The sequence below is a fragment of the Camelus ferus genome, chromosome 24 (assembly GCF_009834535.1).
Source record: "Camelus ferus isolate YT-003-E chromosome 24, BCGSAC_Cfer_1.0, whole genome shotgun sequence".
NCBI lineage: Eukaryota > Metazoa > Chordata > Mammalia > Artiodactyla > Camelidae > Camelus > Camelus ferus.
In genome coordinates, this window is record NC_045719.1 from 6,100,017 (window position 1) to 6,123,316 (window position 23,300).

The 23,300-nt window shown below is 54.1% G+C and overlaps 2 protein-coding genes across 6 annotated transcripts in view; one reads left to right on the forward strand and one right to left on the reverse strand.

The window, feature by feature from the left end:
- Positions 1 to 8,817, forward strand: part of LPIN2 (lipin 2) — an 83,145-nt gene extending 74,328 nt beyond the window's left edge. For all 5 annotated transcript variants that reach the window (XM_032467342.1, XM_032467344.1, XM_032467343.1 and 2 more), the window contains 8 exons: positions 605 to 687; positions 1,612 to 1,756; positions 2,609 to 2,757; positions 3,260 to 3,346; positions 4,222 to 4,374; positions 4,660 to 4,774; positions 5,362 to 5,465; positions 5,741 to 8,817. In XM_032467342.1, the coding sequence (XP_032323233.1) occupies positions 605 to 687; positions 1,612 to 1,756; positions 2,609 to 2,757; positions 3,260 to 3,346; positions 4,222 to 4,374; positions 4,660 to 4,774; positions 5,362 to 5,465; positions 5,741 to 5,885 (981 nt within the window). In that variant the 3' untranslated portion in view covers positions 5,886 to 8,817. The remainder of the gene's footprint in view (positions 1 to 604; positions 688 to 1,611; positions 1,757 to 2,608; positions 2,758 to 3,259; positions 3,347 to 4,221; positions 4,375 to 4,659; positions 4,775 to 5,361; positions 5,466 to 5,740) is intronic.
- Positions 8,818 to 11,303: 2,486 nt separating this feature from the next.
- The window catches only part of EMILIN2 (elastin microfibril interfacer 2), a 46,336-nt gene continuing 34,339 nt past the window's right edge, over positions 11,304 to 23,300 (reverse strand). Inside the window, exons 5-8 of the mRNA XM_032467341.1 lie at positions 16,293 to 16,649; positions 14,933 to 14,965; positions 14,164 to 14,292; positions 11,304 to 12,283 (exon numbers count right to left, since the gene is read on the reverse strand). Of these exons, the coding sequence (XP_032323232.1) occupies positions 11,946 to 12,283; positions 14,164 to 14,292; positions 14,933 to 14,965; positions 16,293 to 16,649 (857 nt within the window). The 3' untranslated portion in view covers positions 11,304 to 11,945. The remainder of the gene's footprint in view (positions 12,284 to 14,163; positions 14,293 to 14,932; positions 14,966 to 16,292; positions 16,650 to 23,300) is intronic.

Below are 23,300 nucleotides of genomic sequence, written 5' to 3' on the forward strand. Positions count from 1 at the left end.
AAGTCAGTTTGGGTGTGTAACGCTCTATGACAGTAACAGCGGCCACCACTTTTGAGCAGTTAGGTGTGCAGGTGTGACGCTGGGCGCTTGACCTGCGTCTCCTCTCACCTGGACTGCAGCCCAGCAGTGCTGGTGGTGTACAGGTGACGAAACCGGAACATGGGGGGTGACGCTGCTAGAGAAGGGCCCGTAAGTGGTGAGGAATGGAGCGGGGGTTCGACCTCATGTCCACCTCCGGAGCCGGTGCCCTTCCCGCCGAGCTGTTCTGCTCTGCCTTCCAGAGAGAAGCAGAGCTTGCCGCCCTCCCACGCGGGCGGCAGGGGAGCCGGTCCCCTCTGCGCGGACCTGAGGGCTGTGAGACCCGGGCTGGTGCGCTGTGGTCAGGCCTTGCCTCTGACTGCCGTGGCAGAGTTTTGCACAGACAGCACGTGACGTCTCTCTCGGGTTTCTGTCCTTTGGCTCAAACTAGAGAGAGTCGGTTTCTTAAGCATTTTTCAGGTGGGGATTCAGAAAGCAGTTCTGCTCATTTCCAGAGAGCTGCTGACGGATTGTTGCTCGTTAGTGGAGAGTCCTGCACATTGTCGTTACTGTGTTGCTGTTCTAGCTGCCAGAGGCCAAAGAGGGGAAGTCGGAGGTGCCGCCGCCCAGTGACCTGCCGCCGAGTGCACAGGAGCCGGCCAGCGGCAGGTGGGGCACCCGGGGTTCCATCCAGGCTCAGCCCTTGCTCCCTCTGCTTCTGCCACTGCAGTCAAGTTGATTTGGGCAATTTTGTTTAATTCTTAACCAGAAATGTCTTTTTCCTATACATGCACATGACGGTAAGTGGCTTCATTGTGCCGCTCAGTTCAAAGAGGATAACTTCTGCTTTGCTTTAAAAACAGCATTAGCTTAGAGTAAATATACTCATCTCTGCTCCTCAAATACCTCACTCCTTCCTGGGGCCATGGACTTGGGTGCCTGTGAAACGCAGGCTTCGGGGAGGGGATCTCGGGGGGTCCTGGGCGTGCTGTCCCCGGGGCCCCTGCTGCCCAGCTGTCGGGGCACAGGGAGACGTAGCAGTCACGGCAGCTGTGTGGGCGCGTTTCCTGCCTTGGGAGGAGTAGCCACGTGGACGTTTGGGCTGGCCGCCCTGAGGGGAGGTGCCCAGCACACCCCATCCTTGCTTCTGCCGTCTGCGTTTCTTCCCCTTACCAGGTTCCTCTTCCCTCCTCCCACCCCTAACTCGGGTTCCTCTTCTTGCTCTTGATTCACCCTTGTCTTTGAAAAGGAGTGTCTAAAATCTTTCTTGTTAGTCTTTTAAATCAGTATAAGCATTCATATTTTCTATAATTTGTACCTTTTGAAATGCATCTTGTTCAACAAGAGTCAGCAGAATGAGTAGAATTCACTGGTTGTAGCAGAAAATGACCAGGCACGGCCAGAAGGGAGCTGCCGGCCAGTGGTGGGAGGGAGGAGGGACGTGCAGGCGAGGAGACGGCCTGGGGGCGCGGCTCTTCCAGAATGGACTTAGGGTCTTTCGCTTTTCTTGATCCTAAATGAAAAGCTGTAGTCACACAGCGCCCTGCTGCGTCCTCATTACTTAGCGTCGGCAACCGGGTTGATGTTGAACAGGCCAGCCGAGGATGACTCGTCAAGTGACGAGGGGTCACAGGAGCTTGAGGAGTCCATCAAAGCGGACCCCCTCCCCGCAGAGCCCCCAAGCCACGGCAGCACCACGTCCTATAAGAAGTCTCTCCGCCTCTCATCGGACCAGATCGTGAGTTGTGTGCGACACGCGTGGCCGCAGCCGCGTTAGCTCAGTCACCGTTGGGCGTTTTCTGTCTCCTGTCCACGATCTCACGTCTCCCACACACCGCACCGTGTGTGGTCCTGCGGACGCCCAGTCACGCAGCAGGAAGGCGGCCCCCTCGCCCGGGACCACCTGGGGAGCCTGGGACATTCCCCCCCACCTGCCCCCAGGCCGCCCACTCCAGTCTCTGGGAGTGAACCGGGAAAGCAGTGTTTTCAGCCTGTTTCCCAGATGAATCTTACATCCAGCCTGGCACTGGGCCGCACGCTGTCTCTTACAAGCCACAACCATAAAGAAGTGACATTTCCTTATTTAGTTTCCTACCCCCTGACTCTTATCCATTTCTGTATGAAGTGGTCTCACTGTGCCCCAGGTGCAGGGGAAGAGCAGAGCGGTTTGTGTGTTGGGGGCTCAGGGTCCCTGGCACCTGACACACTGTCCGGGCGGCGGCCGCTCAGCCCACCTCGCCTGAGCCCCTGCCCTGCCCTGAGCTGGAGTCCTGAAACGCTGGCGGTGGTTTGTGACTTGTCCGGGTTCTGTTCCAAAAGGGTGTTTTCAGCTGTTTTTTTTTTCTTCTTTCCTTTTTTTTTTAAACAGTTACTGTGTTTCTGTATTTCTTCATGTGTTGACGCACACACATACATTTTGTGTTGTAGAGATTAGGATCCTTTCTCGCTTAACGTATCTCCAGCCATCTCTCTGACCACATGTTGTTGGCAGATGTGACTTAATTGTTGCATGTAATTCCATCAAAGCAATGTGCCATTAATTTTCACTCTCCGTCTCTAATTTTGTTTATTCTTACACTTTTTATAAAAGGCAAAACTGAAGCTCCAAGATGGCCCCAACGACGTCGTGTTCAGTATTACGACCCAGTATCAGGGTACCTGCCGCTGCGCAGGCACCATTTACCTGTGGGACTGGAACGACAAGATCGTCATTTCCGACATCGACGGCACAATAACCAAGTGCGCGGGAGCCTGGGGTGGCGGGGACAGCCCAGCGCAGCGTGGGGGGCGGGGGGCCACACCTGGCCGCCATCGGGGAGGGTTTTTACACTGTTTGTGCTGAGGCGCCCTCATTGTGGTCCACAGTCATTGTACGGTTGGAGGAGATGGGTGGGGCCGCACCGATGTAACATCAGAAATAACTTCGGAAGGACTTAGTTATTTGGTCTCCAGATTCTGGCTTGGGTCGGGGAGGGAGAAGCTGTTGATATTTGGGAGGAAAAAAAGGGGACGTGTGGTTGTAAATTGTCTCTGAAAATGGGCATCTGGCTCCCGTGTCTGATCCCACGTTTGGAATCAGACTGGCTGGTGTACTTACTGGCCTGTCACACAGGCCAGCGAAGCCGCCTCTGCCCCTCTCCCCAAACCTGGTGGCTGCTGGCAGCTGGTATTTAACTGAACAGGAAGACACAGGCTTTGTATGCTCAATTCCTGATACCTTTCTCGCTTTCTGCCCGCTTAGGTCTGATGCTCTGGGACAGATCCTTCCACAGCTGGGGAAGGACTGGACTCATCAGGGGATTGCGAAGCTCTACCATTCCATCAATGAGTAGGTGTCCCGACCACGGGTCTAGTGAGCTAGACTTTTCCTTTAAGAACTACAGAGAAATAGCATTCATCAGGCTATTTCAGAGCCTCACGCAGGGAAAAGTGTGAGCCCCCATCCATGGAGCACGAGCGTACGCCTGGCGATACCTCCCACGTGTAACCCCCATCGTCTCATTGTCACAACGCTGCCCTCCCTGTGTCTACCGCTGTAATTGAGTTTTTAGCTGTAATTTAACAAGAGCCAATTTTCATTTTTTTAGTTAAGTATTTTTCTTTGTATTTCTTCAAGTAGGTAATACATGCACGAGGGAAACCGTTTACCTTGGGGTCCTTCCTCTCGGTCAGTACTTCCTGTGAGGAAACGGCACCGTGGCCTTTGCGGGATCCTAATACATGTAACTTAGATCCGCAGAATTACAGCATCTTAAGCGCTAGTTGAGAACATCATACACCGTATGAAAATTATGCATGTTTCAGTTACCTGGGGAAAATTCTGCTCCTCTTTTCATAGAATGATTTGCCGTCTGGAAATTTGTCTTTATGAATAAGATCATTTGTATCTTTCATTTATAGCAGATCATGTAAAGATAGCCCGACATTTTTGTTCCGCACCTGGCTTTCATGGACAAGGTTCTTGAAGACGCAGCATTACTAGTAAATTAGCTTAAGACCTGGTTACAATACCACCATTTTTTTCCCCATGGTGTTTTCATGGACTGGTGAGACCTTTATAATTCTAACGATTTTCCTGTTAAATTTAGGAATTAGATTTTCACAGTAAATGAGAGGAACTTTATTTGGACCCTTTAAAAGAAAAATGCATTTTTCCCCCTTTAGCCAAAGCACTGGGGCTCAACAGGCTGCCTTCTCTTCCAGGAACGGCTACAAGTTCCTGTACTGCTCCGCCCGCGCCATCGGCATGGCCGACATGACCCGCGGGTACCTGCACTGGGTCAACGACAAGGGCACCATCCTGCCCCGGGGCCCCCTGATGCTGTCGCCCAGCAGCCTGTTCTCCGCCTTCCACAGGTGCCTCTGTCCGCGCGTGCGTGTGCGTGTGCGTCCGTGTCCTCGGCAGACCGCGCTGTTTCAGAGCTCCTGTGTCTCGCATGGCGCTCTGCCTCGCGCACAGCTCACCTGGTCTGTGTCAGACACGGCCGAGGGAAGTCAGGTCGGCAAAGGAGGAGAAAGAAAAATAACAGTTACGAAGGATTAAAACGATCAGGTGGTTGAGCGCTGACGTCTTTCAGGACCGCACACCAGGGACAACTTCCATTTTTGATTTGGTGATTATGCTTGTATTTTTCCCCCTAGGGAAGTAATAGAAAAGAAACCAGAGAAGTTCAAAATTGAGTGTCTGAATGATATCAAGAATCTGTTTGCCCCGTCCAAGCAGCCCTTCTATGCTGCCTTTGGAAACCGTCCAAATGTGAGTGTCCTGCGGCACGTTCCGGTGTGGTGGGCCACACCCAGCCTGTACTCCCAGGGTAGAGCCACGTCGTGATTCTCAGACCAGTCGTATAAGTACAATGAATGTCTCTTGCTAAATGGGTTTTCACTTGATCTGCTGTGAATTTCCCAGCAGGGGGATGTCCTGTTGGCGGAGGTCTGCCCAGGTGACGAAGGGGCTTTCTCTGTCTCTCTGGCTTCAGTTCCATTTCCCCAGGCGGTTCTGGCTCATGTTCTAAGGACTCTAAGCCGAGTCTCGGATCCGCCGCAGAACCAGGGCACGAGTGCCCCCTTCATTAACGCTCCCCTCCCCTGCTCCAGGGCCCCTGGCGTCTTCTTGGCGCCCACGTTTTCTGACTTCCTGAGCTCCCCCTGGGCTTGGCTCCACTCCTTAGCGTGTGTTTGTTGAAAGCTCGGCTTCAGTGGCAAAGCTGCACTGGGTTTTCCAGCTCCTCGTTTTCCATACATGGTCTTCTGTTTATGTGCTGCTTCTGGCTCCCAGGGGGCTGGAGGAGCATCTGCTCCTCTCTCCTCTCTGTGATCAGCGCTCGATGTCTTTGGCTGCAGGATGTCTACGCTTACATGCAAGTTGGAGTTCCAGACTGCAGGATATTCACCGTGAACCCCAAGGGCGAACTGATACAGGAAAGGACCAAAGGAAACAAATCATCGTAAGTGCGTCCTCACCTCTGGCAGCCGGGGAGTGGGTACCAGCCGCACCTGCCTGTGCAGGCTTTCCCCTCTGCCAGGCTGTCCTCTCCTCCCCAGGAGCTATTTATGCGATTACCGGGTCTCCTGGACTTTGAGGAGGGTGGCTGGGCCCTGGGAAGGAGGGATCCTCCAGTCTGAGGACTCTGAGTAACCGGGTTCCCAGCCCGTTGTCTGGTGCTCTCAGGTCAACTGCCAAGTAACGATTTGTGCGTTCCTTCCCCAAACCCCCTCCCAGGTACCACAGACTGAGCGAGCTGGTGGAGCACGTGTTCCCACTTCTCAGTAAGGAACAGAATTCCGCCTTTGCATGCCCGGAGTTCAGCTCCTTCTGCTACTGGCGGGACCCGATCCCCGAGGTGGACCTGGACGAGCTGGCCTGAGGCAGCACCCAGCGGGAGGCTCTCCGTTGCTCACTTCGCAGCAGGCGGAGGGGACCGGCCTTTCTGCTGGACAGAGGACTCGGGGCTCCCTCCCAGCCACAGGTGTGGGACAAGACGCGTTGACAGTCGGGCACTGGCGGGGACCCGGGAGCTCCTGGAGCTGGAGCTGGAGCTGGAGCTGGAGCTGGAGCTGCCCTCCTCCTCACCCTTCCAGGTTGGGCAGGGCCGCTGTTTGGTGCCCGGGCCAGAGCAGGGAGGGGCACTCAGACCTGAGGCTGGAGGCCTGGCTCCTGTCGCTGGCTGGTCCTCTCCCACACGGAGTCGAGTGGTGTGCTGGGTGCTCTTTTCACTGCAGAATTTACCAGGAAGGAAGCAGCAGCTAAGACTGGACCAAAACTTGCACAAAGTAAAGTGTTAAATTCCCCCTGGGCGGCTGAGAGTGTTTCTCTCTGAACTGAGGGCCTTCTTCAGGGGATCAGGGTCCACTTAGGCTGGTCCGAACCGACATTTCTTTTGTGGGCTCCTCCCTCCCTGCTCCGCAGAAACAGAGCGACCGTCATGGGCTTCTGGGGAAGACAAGGCCCTTAGATCACTGCCTTCTCCCCAGCGACCACTCCAGGGGGGGGGCCCTGGAGTGTTGTGTCGTGTCTTGGAGCAGCTGGAAGGAGCGGGTCTCGCAGGATGTGTCCGTAAGGGCGGCCCTGGCAGCCCTGCAGGAGCAGGTGGTTAAACAACGAGCAACAGCTCTGCTTCCAAGGTAGCCTTGGAAGCGCAGGTGTGCACTTGTGACGGGTCCTGGGAAGGGTCCTTTTCTCCGTCCCTTTGTCAGCAGCTCAGTGTCTTGTAATGAGTGTGTCAGCCCAGCAGACGGCCCCAGGGAAGGGCTCTGTCCTGAGTCCCTCCAGAGCTGTAAGCACAGGCTTACAGGGGTGAGGCTGGTTAAAATGTTAAAATCAGGAGCAACATTAGAGAGGAGGCTCTTGGAGGACTGAAAATGACCCCCCACAGCCCTGCGCCGGGCGAGACCCAAGCACAGGGTGCATGGCCACACTGCGGTGCAGACCCAGACCCCCGGCTCCCGTCCCCTCACTTGCCCTGTGCTTGTGTTGGGGGGGCACTCCACACTGCAGTTGGCGCCACCAAAATAAATAACACTGATCTAGAGGTGGAGAAATGGAGGTGGTCATCTTTCCAGATTGGAGAGTTGAAAGTGTCCGACTCAGTTCAGCCGTTTTCCCTTGTGCTGTTGGACACGGACAGTGGCAAAGTCCCCCGAACACAGTTTGCAGTGGTTGAGCCTGGAAACGCCTGTTCCCAGAGGAGGAACCACACATGCTTCCTCCGGTGCAAATCTTCCCACCGTGCGTAGTTCAGGGACTCATCCTTTTGAAAGTTTGTGTCCAGTAGGTCAGGGAGACCAGGTTATGTTTCTGTGATGCTCTGCCGAGTTAGTGAAATGAATTCCTAGCACGGCGGCCCTGCGGTTACTTCACCTCCTGGACACCGTCGGCCTGCCTTCACCCCATCCGTTTTAGGCACTTACCCTGAGCTTCATGGGGCTTCCTGGCCTGTGAGCAGGATGGAGAGTGCGCGCACGCACCTTCCATAGTCCTTGGTTGGTTGGTTGTCCTTTGAAGAGTCCCCATGAGACGGTCTCTTTCCTGCTAAGGTGGTCCCTCTGGACACGGGGGCATCTTCTGGAGGGTGGGGCCTGGGAACCCAGGTCTCCCGGCCCTGCGCAGGGGGGCCGAGCCTGCAGCCTGCTGACCATCAGCTCTGGACTTGGTCACTTTGTTGCTGCAGGTGGATCTAGCCAGTACATATGCTAATTAACAGTCTTTTTTTTTTTTCTTCCTTATTTAAAGGAGTCCCTCTTGCGGAAAGTAGGTGATCACTATGACGATAGTGTTGTGAAAGTAGTAAGTTTGTGCTGAAAACCCATTGCCATTTGGTACAAATGACATTTGTTCTTTCTGTGAAAGAGAGATGCCCTCAGTGTGTGTACACAGACCCCATCGCGGGGTGAGCGAAGGAGTGGGGGCCCCTGCGCTCGCCCTGGGCCGCGTCCCGGGGAGCCCCGGTGGACGGGGCTCGTCGGCGTCACTCTCCCCGTTGCTCTGCTGCTGAAATGGCCGTGGCCCTTTTCCCTCTTTCCAGCCCAACCAGACTTTAATACCTGCCCTGGTGTCCTCGTGCTGAGGCTGGCACGGCCGTGGTGTCACACCCGCATCTCTGCGGGCTTAGGAATACACGTGGGGCCTGGAGCACGCGGGCTCCGCCCCTAGTGGGAAGACCGCGTTCGCGGTGCTTTCAAACATCTGCATAGTTTTCAGTTGGAAAAAGGAAAAACTCACTAGTGTGACGTCCTGGAAGGAAAGCTGCTGACAATCTGGGAGTGGCGGCCAGCTTGATGCCCGGCCAGCGGTCGTGCCCTCAACTGCACACGGGCTGGCGGTGCGGGAGACCTGGAGAAACAGGCAGAGAGGAAATTTTTTTTTTTTTTTTTTTGCAAGTTGGTGAAAACGGACTCTCCCGGGGAGTTTGTCATCCTTTCAGGTATCCTCCGGAGTTGCTCTGGGGAGCCTCATTTTCCCGTTTCAGAGAACGCTGGGTTTAATGAGACTGGTTAAAGTTGAGCTTGTGTTTCAAGTAAGTGCTCTTCCCTGGTGAAAACTACTTTTTTGGTTTGTTTTCAAGGTAAGAAAGGGAAGGAGAAACGTTACTCTTTTAATTTGATCATTACATTCAGTCTATGATGTTTAATTATTAGCAATGCCACTAATACATTTTAAGTTGTCAGAAATTAATTGTAAACATCAGTTCAGTACTTAGTTTATGGCAAAGACAGCTGTCAAGATAAATGGCTCATATTTTGGTGCAGTGTTTGATGTTCAAAACAAAATGTTACAACAATAAACAAACGTAAACTGGATGCATCTGACTCTCCTTCACAGGACATTTGAATCGTTTTCTCTGTACTCCTGCCAGAATTTGATAATTTCCATAAATTAGCATTTTGACCTCTGCTGACACTTAAGTTTGTGCACAGAAAGCACTTCTTTTTGGTGCTTGTTTTTATAAAACCTGACTCCAAAAGTGAGGCTCCACCCATAGGAACTAACCTCTCTTGCTTTGTAGGTTCCTCCAGGGAGTGAGTCGTTCTTCATCCATATGGAGTTCCTGGCGGGGTCTCGCTCGGGCCTGGGGCTGCTTCACCCCTCCGCCCTGCGGGGGTCCCGAGACTCGTCTCAGAGCCCTGGCCTCCCCACCCCGCACCAAACCGTCCCTCTGGGTGAACACTGCTTCACCATCCTGGTGTTCTCATCAGCTTTTAGGAGAGTCAGAGTGATCCCAGATCAAAACCTGCATCCTACGTGTTACTTAAATGGGTATCTTTTACCCCCTCAGCAGCTGAGCCCCCAGATGCTGCATGTGCAGAACACAGTGGCCCCACAGCCTCTTGAGTGTGCGCCCCCGAGGGTGGAAAGATTCTGTGTGTGTTTGTCACATGATGGCTGGGCGGGGACAGCGGGTCGGGGTGAAGGGAGCCACGGCTCTTCGGGCTGAACTTTGGGAACAGAAAGGAAGAGCTCAGTATCAGGAAACAGCTCCATGTGCTTCAGGGAGGGCCTGTCCCCGCGGCGTCCTCCCGCTGCACCCTGCGCCTCGTAGATGCGCCGTGTGTCCTCCCCCTTGGTGGGACGGGAAGACTGCACGTGGGTTGGGAAGTGGATGTGGACACGTGCAAAGTAGCATTGCAGAACTACAGGTGTGGACGTGGCTGTGTCTGACCACAGACACTCCTTTCAAACTGCAGGTTGTGAGAAACTGTTCAGAAGATGGGAGGGTCGCTGAGGAAGGTCAGTGCACTAACCTGGGAATCATTTCAAACGCAGTTTGCATAGACTTGCAGTCTTCATTGCTGGTATGGTTTTGTTATTTCTCGTTATTTAAATGAGGCCATTTGCTGATGGTACCCGATGGTACTCTGTCTCAAGCAGCTCCCGGCCGTTTTCTCAGCAGCTCCGTGATTTCAGGGTTCGTAACCTTGTGCTCGAGCCCCAGGGCCTGGCTCCACGTCTCACCCTCAGGCACACGGCACTGGGCTGCCAACTTCTGGACGGAGCTGCTCCGGGGCTCGCTCAGCCCACCTTGCGCTTTTCTTTCTTCCCCTTCTCAAGAGGCTGACTCCTGATGAGCCACGATCCAGCCTTCATCCTGTTCTATCTTGTAGTCAGAGCAGGGCCTGCTGCAGCTAGTCTCCTGTGTCTGTCTTGGATACGCAGAGCCGAAATTCCTCTTAAAGTGTGCGAGTCAGGGTGCACTTCTGAGGAGGACCACATCTGACACGGTGCTCCAGGACACAGTCTGTGGAGTCGAGGAAGGGGACGCTACCTTCTGTCTGTCCCAGCCTGTCGGGCTCTGGAGCACGTGCCCCCTCTGGCCCTGGGTAGGGTCCCTAACCGGGTGCCGGGGGAGCAGGCAGACGCAGGTGCACGTGCCAGCTGGGTTTTCCTGGTGCTGAGCCCCTACACCGGGGCTTTTCCCATGAGTCACCTCCCGGAAGCCAGCGACAGTAACCGCCACCATGAGCCAGCTCCCCCGCTGTAGAGACGGGGTGAGAATGCCGCCCCCTCCCCCGTGCCCTGGACCGAGAGGCCCAGGCTTGAAAATGCTGAAACAACAAACCTCGGGTTCTTGCTCCTCCGCAGCCGGGGAGGGCTGAGGAAGGCGGCTCCTCTCTGCAGGGTCCAGTGGCCACCCACTCATCTCATTCGCATGCCGTCCTGGAAATTCAAAAGCATTTTTTTCTTTTTTTTTTAACCTTTTACAGCCTAAGAGTATCTTAGTGGCTTGATTCAGGCCGAGGAAACTGGTTTTTCTCGTCCCCATCTTTCCCTGGGGTCTGGGGGACTTGATTGGCCAACGGATTTTACCAGCCTGACCAGCGAGGACCGCCTGGAGCAGCCGCTGGTGACAGGGAGGTGCCGGGCTTCCCTGGAGCAGCGCGTGCTCTCCGTGGGAAGATTCCTCAGACGAGCTCAGCTTTCAGTGTGTGACCAGCTTTGTGCTGGGCCTCCTGTTGCCTGGGACCTCGTGTTCTTAGAGCTGCGTGTGCGGTGAGTGAGGCAGCTGCTGATTAACTTCTAGCGTCCCCGGGAGGGGCCCCCCCTTTCAGCTGTGGGGCTCACATGGGGCTCTGAGCGCCAAGCACATCTGCTCTGTCTTCACAGGCCAGAAACAAGACCCAAGACCCCAAGTGTACATACAGCCTGGATGCTGAGACCTGACAGTTACGTGGTTGAGGTTAATTTATTCAAACTTACTTTCTACAGCCATTAGAAAAAGTCATTTACCTTCTGCAGTTTGCTTTTCAGGAATAGCCCCTTGATCCATAAGGCACCAGACTGCAGCAACTTGAAGTGGTTTCACATCTTTATTGACACTCCCTGTCTTTGCGCTAAAGTCGTACATGTCATTCAAGGAGCTCAACAAGCCACATAAAGTCTCTCCCGCGTCCCTCACAGCCGGGCAGACACGGGGGAAGGGAGGGAGGGGGAAGCTGGGGGAGCCAGACCTGGGGCAGCCCAGTCACCCTAGGTCTGTGGTGGCACTAGCCACTTCAGTGTTTACACTCCTCCTGCACGCATGGTCGAGGAGGACAAAGTTCTGCTCCAGTAAAGACTGTGGCCATGGGGACCAGTTCTGGCCGGCCGGCCTCCTCTCGGGCAGGACCCGGCAGCTCCTCCTCCTCCACCGGCAGGTTGGTCCCCCGGGCCGCCACCGCTGTTTGAGCCCCCCGCGGTCGGCCCAGCCCCAGCCCCCGGACCAGAGGTCACAGGCGGACCCGGAGACACGGGAGGGCGGGCTCCCGGCTGTGGGGTCGGAGCAGCATCAGGAGCCCCGCGTGCCCCGCAGCTCCTCCGCAGCTGGGAGCAGCCTTTCTTTCGGGGGAGGAGGGAACTGCAGAAAACTAGACCTGGGCCCCAGGTCCGCACAAAAATGCAATATATTAAAGCTTCCGACTTCTTACCGCTGTCGCCCTTCCCTCCTCCCACCTCAGAGGTGGGAAAGGAAAGGGTACAGGAAAACCCCGCTGAACGTGGAGTACATTTCGTCGAAGTCCGTGTGAGCCAGCCTGCCGCCCGTCACCACGATGTTGACGCCGTCGCCCGCCTTCAGGTGCACGACGAGGTGGAAGGCCCCCGGGCCCCCGCAGGTGTGCAGGGCCCCCGGCGGCCGGTGGTACTCCAGGAACTCCCTGCGGTAGCCGGCCGTGTGCAGCTGCGCCACGCTGGCGTTGGACACCGACAGGACGGCTTCCACGTACGCGTCCCTCTCGGGAGTGAGGGTGGCCGTGATCAGGTAGCGCCCGTCGTACGGAGCCGTGAAGATCCCTGGGGTGGAGACGGAAGGAGACACCTGTGTGCACGTGACACCATCCCAGCCCCCGGCGACAGGGCGTCACTTTACCGGGCTGAAGGCAGACCAGCCACCTGGGTTGGCCCAGGATCACCCATTCTGGGCTCAAAGCCCTGGTCCCCTCCCCACAGAAGGCCGGCCAGCTCAGGGGGACACAGCCCCTTTTTATCCAAAGCCATGCTGCTCCTTGCCACTGAGCCAGCCCCCACACAAGACCCTCTGTCTCCTGCATGGAACACCCAGTAGAGGCCAGGTGCGGCAGGAGCCCCGGGATTTGGTATAATTAAATTAGTAACTCGCACAGGCCCAGCAGCAGCCCGAGGACAAACTGGCTTCTTACTGCGCACGCAGGCCTGTTCCCGCCTCACCTAAGGTCCTGTGGGGAGGAAGCAGCTCCCCCTTCCTGGTCACCTCTGGAGAGTTTTCTCCATCCCTGAAAGCACTCCAAGGCCGACTTAGAATCGGCCTCACGGGCACAATAGCCACAAAACACCATTGCCATTTTCTGAGGAGGCAAGACCCAAAACACCCCCACAACACCTGTCACTAACGCAGGAAGAGACTGAACCAAATACGTAGCCACAGCTGGCCTCCTTGCGTGGAAGAGCCAGTCTCCCTGCTGGACCAGGGTCCAGGCACAGCCAGAACATTGCTGGCACTTAGCCGATGACCCGCACGTTCTGGGGCTGGGGAGGCAGGGCATGGTCAGAGGGGGAGGGAAGGTCTGCAGATGTCCATTTGCACAGCAGCTGCAAGTGGCCCCAGAGCTCAAAGTTGGAGCTCAGACCAAATACTTTCAGGAGTGGCCAGTGCCCAGGGTTCAGGAGGGGACTAGACTTGGGCCACTGACCACAGGCCAAGAGCCAAGATGGAACCCAAGGAGCCTGCGTCTTTAACCTCCATGAAACCTGCCAGGCCAGCCAGCTCCCCTCCCCAGCTTGTAATTTAAAGCCCCAGGGACAGACTGGGCCCCAGCACTCTGGGCACATGGCCTGTGACTGGGCTCAGGGTTCCCCCAAACCCTCTTTACTGAAGACCTGACCTGCGGGAGAGAGGATGTTTCTGGGCATCCTGGGAACACAAGAGAAACGGAGGTTGCCATCCCTGCTTGCAGCGATCACCTGACCCATCGGAGCAGACATGCTGTCCCCACAACCCAGGCCGCATGGCGAGAGTCGCCGCGGGAAGCCAGGCTGGAGCAGAAAGCGAAGCCACCCTGCACACCCCCGGCCTCAGGAAAGGGTTAGAAATAATGGCAATACGGCTTCACTCCAGGGGGCCCAGGGCCAGGAGCTCCATTTCTCCTGGCTCTGCAGCAGGGCCTCGCTCCAACCTGAGGACCTGGCTGATGCCTTGGCAAAGCTCACATCTCTGCCTGTCTCCAGGGGCCTTGCAGAGTCCCAGCCACCACGCACGCCGCCCCGCCTCCAGCCCGGGCCCCTGGAGCCACTCTTCCCTGGGGGCTGCCCGTGGGCCTGGGGACCTCAGCAGGTCAGTGGGGCCCTGTCCCTCCTCCTGCAGACACCTGTGTCAGGCCTGGCAGGAAGGGTCTGCCTGCTGAGGACAGCAGCCTGGGGGCTGGTGGGAAGCTGACCGCCTCCCGTCCCCACTAGCTTCGCAGAGAACACTGGCCCGTCTGGGGCTCAGTTCCTGGGAGACCAGGGATGCTGCGGGAGGCGGGGAGGAGTGTGGTGTCAGGATGACAGTTGGAGAAAGAGGGGCAGCTGGGAGGGGCCCTCCTGACAACCTCCCTGCACCCCAAGAATCCCCAGCGCCACTGGGCCGACCTCAGGGCTGGGCACCGTCCCGCGACCACCCCCACCCACCGCCAGGCCGTGTGCGCGCAAGAACTCACCGGTGCTGGGGTCATACACGTCCCCGTCATTCACCAGCACTTTGTTAAACAGGACGACTCCCGCATCGCTGGGGAAAGGCTTCTGGGTGAGGCCGGCAGAGAAGGACACCAGAGATGGCACTGGAACCCCTGGGCGGAGAGAGGACAGGCATGTGGTCAGGCCCCAAGCCAAGGCCTGGGTGCGGGTCCCCAGAGGCAGCCTCGCCCTTTCATTCACCTCAACGTGGGCACCCCACCCCGACCCCCAAACCAGGGCCTGAAGGTGTCCGGGTCAGATGTACAGGAGGCCGGGGGCTCGGGCAGGGACTTGCTGGGAGTGCACATGCATGGGGCTGCGTGTTCCAGGGGCTCTGCGTGTGCGCGGTGCCGTGTTACACAGGTGCGGAGGGGTGTGTTGGGGGACAGGGCTGGGCAAGTAGTGGGTGATGGGAATAATCTATGAAGTTGCTCCCTTATTGAAGAGCCAGTGAAGCCCAGACTTCCAGGAAGCTGCTCAAGGCCACGCCCGGCAGAGGCCCACCCTGTGGCCCTCGGGAAACTCCACGAGCTGGGGTGACGTCGGAGGGGAATTCCTTGTCTCGGGCAGGACTTACACCCTCTCTGAGGAGCAAACTTGGGGGGCCTGAGTCCTCAGAGGCCCTGTGCCCCGGCTGGCGGCGGGGAAGGGCTGCGCTGCAGGCTCCAGCCGTGCTAATGGCCCAGAGTGGGGAAGTAGGGGAGGGACGGGGGCTGCCAAGGACAACTCGCCTTGGCCGCCTGGCTGACGTACCTGGGGAGGCTACAGGTGGTGACTTGGGGTAACCTGAAAAAGAAAACGCAGGTGCACAAAGGTCAAAACCCTACACAGCACATCACTTTTTTCTAAGCCCCTCCTTTTCTCCCTGTTCCTCACTATTTTAAGTAGACCTAACGGCACCCGCTCCAAGCTTCCCTCCCAGAAGCAGAGGCACTCTGCTGTGCCTGCTTCCTCCACAGCCCACTTTCTCCCTGGGCAGAGATGGCTGTCAGGACTAGCTGGCTGGAGAACACGAAGAGAAAGGTGGACTGGAGTCCTGGGGCCCCAGCCAGGGAGAAGGCCCTCCAGGAGCACTGGCTATTCACTGGCCTTGCCCCAGCAAGACTGGACAGTGTTTGTTGTATGGGTGGGTGGGTGGAAGGATGGACGATGTACGAATAGCCCAGCAGAATATAAGCATCCATGATACATGGAACTAACAGGTGGAAACCTGTCATCTTAGAAAATGCAGCACATCTGCCTGAGAGCTGTGATCACTGAAGCCTGGGATGGCTGAGGAGGAACGCAGCCACGGTGTTTCAGGCAGGCTGTCCCTGCTCATGGCTGGGTGCCCCCGACTGTCAGCTTGGTCTAACTCTAAGGTGACTGATTTGCACTGTCCTGTGCCAGCTGGCATGACCTGCCCCAAGCAACCTCACTTGTTTACGTGTCATAGCGCAGAGCCTCCGTTTCCTCATCTGTAAACAGAACATCACCCTCACAGCGCTGTCAAGAGAGCTACCGGGGATCAAGCACCTAGTTCACTTTCTGGCACACGGAGAGTGTCACACTAATGCCCCTTTTTCTTTTTCCTTCCTGACTTTACCTGACTTCTCCTCCTCCGCCACCGTCACCTCCACTTCCACCTCGCCTACGTGCTGACGTTCACAACTCCCACGGAGCACTTAGTAGCCAAGCACCAAACTGGGCTTTTTTCCTTCATCCTTGCAGTAACTCACACTCCTATTATTACCCTCCCTTTGCAGCTGAAGGAGCTGAGCTTTGCGAAGACACAGCTGGGGTTGGAGCCAGACACTTCCGGCTTCGCACTCTGATGTGCAGCTTGACTTTGCTGCCACAGGAGCTCCCAGGACGCGTTTGGTTGCCCAGGTGCACGTCCTGCTGGGATGAGCTGCCTGCAAGGCTGAGGAATTCCAGCCCTTGGGGCAAATCTATTTCTAAATACAATGTATTGTGCCCAGGGCACCCCAGGCTCCGGGGTGTGATTAGCACGAACAGGCCTCGGGATCACAGCACCTCCGGGGAGCTAAGTTTTGGAGCCATGACCCACTGCGCCCTCGGGGTTCCCTCAGCCCCCGGGGCTCAGCTGTGCCCGGCAGCGTGGGAGCCTTACCCGGAGCTCCGGCGTAGCCTTCGGCGCTGGGGACGTGCCCCGTGCGGGTCTGGCCGTCCGCCCCCTGGGGCAGGCCCCTCCCCGACACGCCCATCCTGCCCGGAGGCCCGGCCTCGCCCGTCTCCATCATGACCCCGGTGGAGCCAGGCAAGAAGGGCAGCCCCGTGCGGCCGGGCCGCAGCGGCGGGGGGCGTCTCTCGGGCAGGACGGGCCGCTGGCCCGCGTGCGGCTGGCGTCCGGGGTCGTCGGGCAGTGGCGGCAGCGGGGTGGGCTCCGGAGGCGGTGGCTCGGTGGGCGGCTTCCGCGGGGCCTGCCCTCCCGACGCCGGAGGCAGGGGCGCTTCGGAAGGCTCCTCCGCTGAGCGTTTGGGAAGTGGACAGAAATACACAGGGTTAAAAACCTCAGACACGATGCTCAGCCTCAGGCTCCACGGGGAGACGCCAGCGCGGGCTCAGACCCCCTGCCCCGGAGAAGGGATCCTCAGCCTCTCTTCCCCATCAGCACTGCTCCTGGCTCTAGCACCAGGCGCCCTGATTTCCCGACATGATGATGCCACCGAGGTATCGCAAATTACTGAAGGGGATCTGCTGCCTCCGATGACCCCACATTCTCTCAAACAAGCGAGTCTCAGGGTCACCTTATACAAGCTGAGGGCCTGCCCGGTGCAGATGCCGCGTGACTCAGGCAAAGGTCGGGGAGCTCCGGCCACCTCTGCAGCACTGGCCCCAAGGAGCCGAGGCCCCAGGCCTCTGGTCACAGCCACAAGATTACCAACCGAGGGAATTTCCACTGGAGGAAACTCCTGACTCACACTTCCCTGCCCTCCTGGGATGGCGCTGTGGCAGAGACAGGAAGCAGCCCCCTTTTCCTCCTATGAATGCATTCCTGGAACCAGCCTTCCAGGAAGCCCTGCCTGAAGGCCTACAAGGCATCTAAAAATAGCCAGGACTCACAGGGATACCACCCTCAAAAGCCAGACCCCACCCACCTCCTCAATCTGCATGGTACATGCAATGGCCCAGGTTCCAACGCTACCAACTTACGACCAAGCAAAATCAGCGACTGCATTTTGAGCCACTTAGTTCTGTTTTAAAACTCACAGAGGTAATTACGGCAGATCAAACACATGCTCACCCCTCAGCCCACCTCCAGCCACAAAGGGAGGCTATTTCTCAAGTAGCCTTTCCTGACCAGTTCTCCATGAAAGAATTAAGCCCTACAGAAAATGAATGAAGTGATCATTTTCTCAGTTCTCCCAAGGATGGTGCAGAGCTAATGCCATTCTAGATGGACTGAAGATTAATTCACCCCGCACAACAGAAAGGCTTCAGGCCTTATTTCTCTTTAGGATTCTGGTGGGAAGGGCTGGGTTAGACACCGAAACTGAGGCAGAGGGATTCCAGGCATGGAGACACCACCAGCCGCAGTGACGGCTAAGAGTGAGAAAGGGAACCGATAGAAAGGAACTTTGAAGAAACAGGTAATAATACAAGAAAGTAAACATGTAATCATCTCAGAGAAACAGAAGACACTGCATCCAAAGTTCAAGGATAGACTGGCATTAAAAGGCCTAACCAAGAACAGAGATGAGCCTTTGCTGATTAGAAATAAGCTTGCCAAAATAAGAAAATTCAATGATAGAGTTGGTAGGTAAAATCAAGGAAATCTTTTAGAATGTAGACCAGAAAGACAAAATGATGGACAGTAAGAGGGAAACCATAAGGAAACCATAAGGTCAACTCAGAAGTCTTTTCCAAATACAAAGATCAGAAAATCTGGGGCATAGGGAAAATGAGGTGTTAAGGAGAGAATCAAAACCACAGTTTCTTACCAAAGAAGAATCATAAGGAAAAAAAAAAAAAGTTTCTCAGAACTGAGGACAATGAAGATCCATCCCAGCACAATTCTGAATAAAATACCCAAATCAAGGTATATTCACAACACTGAGGATAAAGAGAAGATCCCACAAGATTTCAGGGGATAAATAATTAGAAGGTGACTTTGATTCAGAAGGGCATCATCAGGCTTCTTGGCAACAGTATTGGGAAGTAGAAGACAAAAGCACCCCCTTCAGATGTTTCAGAAGTATAATTGTTAACTTTGAATTCTATACCCAGCCAAAATAGCTATCAAATGTGAGACCAGAATAAAGACATATTTAGATATGCAATATTTAAAAACAAAACTCTCCCTTCTCTCACCAGGTGTCCTCGTGTGAGTGACACTGTCTTTAAACCCCATGTGACAATCCCTGATGCCCAAGGAAGCAACTGGGTAACCACAAGTCAAAAGCATACAACAGAGTCACAAAAAACAAAAAGAAACCAAGAAAATACAAAAGAAAATTATCAAACCACAAAAAGGAAAAGAAAGGAGCAAAGAGGAAATAACAAATCATCTGGAAAACTAAGTTCAAAATGGCAGTAAACACACATATATCAATAATAACCTTAAATGTCTAAATGGACTAAATGCTCCAATCAAGAGTGGCAGGTTGGATAATAAAACAAGAACCTACAATATGCTGCATATAAGAGATAGCAGAGCTACAGTAATCAAGACAGCATGGTATTGGCATAAAAAACAGACATATGGAACAATGGAACAGATAGAGAGCCCAGAAATAAACCCATACACCTATGGTCAATTAATCTTCAACAAAGGAGGCAAGAATATACAGTGGAGAAAAGACTGTCTCTTCAGCAAGAGGTGTTGAGAAAACTGGATAGCAGCGTGTAAATCAATGAAGTCAGAACACTCCCTCACTCCATACACAAAAATAAACTCAAAATGGCTTAAAGACTTAAAATATAAGACAAGACATGATAAATCTCTTAGAAGAAAACATAGGCAAAACATTCTCTGACATAAATCTTAGCAATGTTCTCCTAAGGCAGTCTACTCAGGCAATAGAAATAACAGCAAAAAATGAACCTAGTTAAACTTACAAGCTTTTGCACAGCAAAGGAAACCACAAGCAAAACAAAATGACAACCTATGGAATGGGAGAAAATATTTGCAAATGATGCAACTGACAAAGGCTTAATTTCCAGAATATATAAACAGCTCATACAACTTAGTAACAAAAAAATAAACAACCCAATCCAAAAATGGGCAGAAGATCTGAACAAGCTATTCTCCAATGAAGACATACAAATATCCAATAGGTACATAAAAAAAAAAAGCTCAATTATCACTAAATATCAGAGAAATGCAAATCAAAACTATAATGAGGTATCACCTCATACCAGTCAGAATGGCCATCATTCAAAAGTCCACAAATGATAAATGCTGGAGAGGCTTTGGAGAAAAGGGAACCCTCCTACACTGTTGGTGGAAATGTAGTTTGATGCAGCCACTATGGAAAACAGTATGGAGATGCCTCAAAAAAATAAAAACAGACCTACCATATGATCCAGCAATCCCACTCCTGGGTATATATCCAGAGAGAACTCTTAAATCGAAAAGATACTTGTGTCCCAATGTTCACAGCAGTACTACATACAATAGCCAAGACACAGAAACAACCTAAATGTCCATTGACAGATGACTGGATAAAGAAGTTGTAGTATATTTATACAATGGAATACTACTCAGCCATAAAAAATAATAAAATAACGCCATTTGCAGCAACATGGATGAACCCAGAGATCATCATTCTAAGTGAAGTAAGCCAGAAAGAGAAAGAAAAATATCATGTGATATCACTCATGTGCAGAATCAAAAAAAAAAAAAGAGAGACTAAGGACACTATGAACTCATCTACAAAACAGACACAGACTCACAGACATAGTAAACAATCTTATGATTACTGGGGAAATGGGGTAGGAAGGGATAAATTTAGGAGTTTGAGATTTACAAATGTTAGCCACTAAATATACAAATAGATTTATAAAAAGTTTCTTCCGTATAGCAGAGGGAACTATGTTCAATATCTTGCAATAACCTTTAATGAAGAAGAATATGAAAACAAATTTATGTATGTATATGCATGACTGGGACAATGTGCTGTACACCAGAAATTGACACATTGTAACTGACTTAAACATTTAAAAAAATAAATAAAAACAAAACTCTCTCTAAATCACCCTTTCTGAGAAAGCTTTTAAAAAATGTACTCCAGTGAAACAAAGGAGTAAACTGTAAATGTGGAGTAAAGAAAAGGGTCTAAGATTGGAGAAAGGTTCAAGAAATTTCTCGGATGGTACTGAAGGAAATTTCAGACTGAAAGCCTTATTGCAACTCTAGAGAGTGAGCACCCCAGATTGTATCAGGAAGAGAGAATTCTAGGAAGGAGGTCAGTAATTCTAAAAAATGGAACAAATGATCTGAATCTTTTTATGGTATTGATAGGGCATTGGAGGGTGGGGAGAACCCAAAGTAGATGCATAAAATCTAGCAAATCATAATACAAGACTACTGCTACTTCAGAGAAAAGCAAAATGGAAGCAACATAATCAGATTTAGCTATTGAGCTCCTAATAGCATACTGACTTGACTTTTGCGGTATAATTCTCCTGGGATTTGGGAGGAGGGGAAGGGGGGAAACACCAGAGAGCCTAGTATATAGGCTGATAAATAATACACATAATGCTAAATACTACATGTAATATCTACAGAGAGCTATCTAAAGCTGATACACGGATTTAGAAATATGGAGGTGAGCATTGGGGAGGAAACAGCTGAAGGAGCTGCACGTGGCTGCCTCTGGAGGGAGAAGGGGGCAAGGGAGCTGGTTTTCATTATAAACTTCTCGGTACCAATTTATTTTTATAAAATGTAATTACAGAGGATACCAAGGGCCTGTTTCTACTCCTCTCCCTCCAGTCCCAGCAGCTTGGGTCCCTCCTTGTCTGTCTCGGCTCCCTCCTCACACCAAGCTGGCTGCCCCCACCCCAGCCCCGGGGCACAGGATCCGAGCAGAGCGGAGCCCCCCTTCTCTTCTGGAGCTGCTCGGTCCAGCATCAGTCCCTCCTCACTGGCTCCTCCTCTTTAGCCCAAGGGTATATGTCTCCCCCCAAAATGGACAAGCAATGACTTCTCCTCAGTCCTACAGCCCTCAATGCAAGCCCCTGAAAATGGCCAAGTTCCAGCCCCTCACCTGGTCCTTACTTTCTCACCTCTCCCCTACAAGCTCCTCAAACCAGCCCTCATTCTCTGACATCCTATTGCTCTCCCGACGTCTGGCCCAGGCACCCGAGTTCTGCCTCACTCTCCTCTCTCTCTTATCACATGCACCCCGTCTGTGCTAAGTCCAGCTGATTCTAACGTTGGACCTCCGCCCACACCTCTCAGAACGCTCCCTCATCATCCGCCCGTTCAGACATCTCCAGCACTCGTACAAGCAAACTGGAACTCCTGATACCCCGCGTGTCCGCCCCCTGCCCACCTCCTCCAGTCCCTCTGCCAGGCCCAGCTGTCACCTGCCCTGCCCTGCTTCGTGCTTTGCTGTTCACATGCCCGAAAATGCCTCCTGGGACAACCTCGCTGCCACATGCCCGCCCCAGTTCAGACACCATCTCCTCGAGGCCGTCGGGAACCTGGCCAGTCGGGGCCTGGACAGGCCTGCCTCCAGGCCATGAAGCTCTTTGGCCTCGGAGGATCTCCCCATAGTTTACTCTTTCCTCTCTTGCTGGATGCTGAGCACTGGAGGACACTTTAAGTGATCTTTTATCCCCAGGGCTGAGCACAGGGCCTGGCACTTGACGCACTGAAATATTTGGTGAAGGAAGGGAAGCTGGACCACAGCCGGGACCACGGGCCGCACCCCACTTTCTGCAGCCCTTCAGTGAGGCGCCCTTATTCTGCCAACCAACCTAGTATGACGATGCTGGTGCCCAGAGCCGGCCAGAGGTTTCCTTTTCCAGTCCCCATGCCCTCAACACCCAGGCCTGTCCTACCAAGTGGGAAACAGAGGGAAAAGAAGGAGCAAATACACCGCTTGGGCTAATGTCCTCCTCTAATCTCCACGGGGCGCCGGTCCACGAGGCCGTGAGAGCAACAGCTCCAGCCCCTCCTGTCACAGCGGAGACAGCGATGAGGAGGCTGCCCTAGACCCTGACGTCCCCGGCCAGGCCTCGGCTCCAGCTCAGCCCAAGGCATCACACACATTCATTCCACGCTTGTAACAAAGACTGGACAGCCTCTCGCTCGTTCTGGGAAGACAACTCTGGCAGTCGATGGCTCTCTGAACAGGACATATGTTTCTAATCCAGACAGCGACCATTTGAACTGAGTTCTTCACCAGAGCCCAGTGTGGCTGCCAGTGTGGCTGCCCGTGTGGCTGCCCGTGTGGCTGCCCGTGTGTCAGGAACGGAGGCACGATCAGACACACATGCACCTGCTCTCATTCCAGAGCCTGCCCCAAGGCGTTGGTCTGACACCAGCGTGTGGCCTTGTGCCACGGCCTTACCAAGGATGGACCTGACACCAGGTAGGAGAGGCCACTCTCTCTCCTTTGAAGTTCTTATTAAAAGCCAATTTCAACGTCACTGAGACAAAAACCTGCCTAAGAAAAGCCCCAACAATCTGCGAGGCTGCTGTGTTAAGAATGCGTGTCTTCCAGCTGACTCACGCCTCCCTCTGCTGCCAGGAGCCCGGGTCGTCCGTCTCCTCCTGCAGCCACCAGGGAGCCCTGAAGGGAGGCGCTGCCCCGCGAATCTAAATCACCAGAGTTAAGGCCCCCCAGCTATGCCTGGCAACTCGGTGGTGTCTCGTCACAGGACAGGGCTGTGGGGACGGACACCGGCCGCAGGCGTCAGAGTCCATGTTAGAGGCGTGGCTGTGGGAAAATCAAGGAAATTTCCGGAGTTATCGCCGCATCCATCACAGGGCTAAACCGGCAATGCCTCCCGACAAGCAGGCAGAATCCAAGCCGGGCAGGCGAGGCGGTGGGTGCGGGCGCGCTCCCCTGACTAAAGCACGGTGCAAACGTCAGGTGCAGCTCATTAGAAGCCCAGGGAGAGAGGGTGGAATCTGACCTGCCTAGCGTCCCGAGGGGTGTCTGCA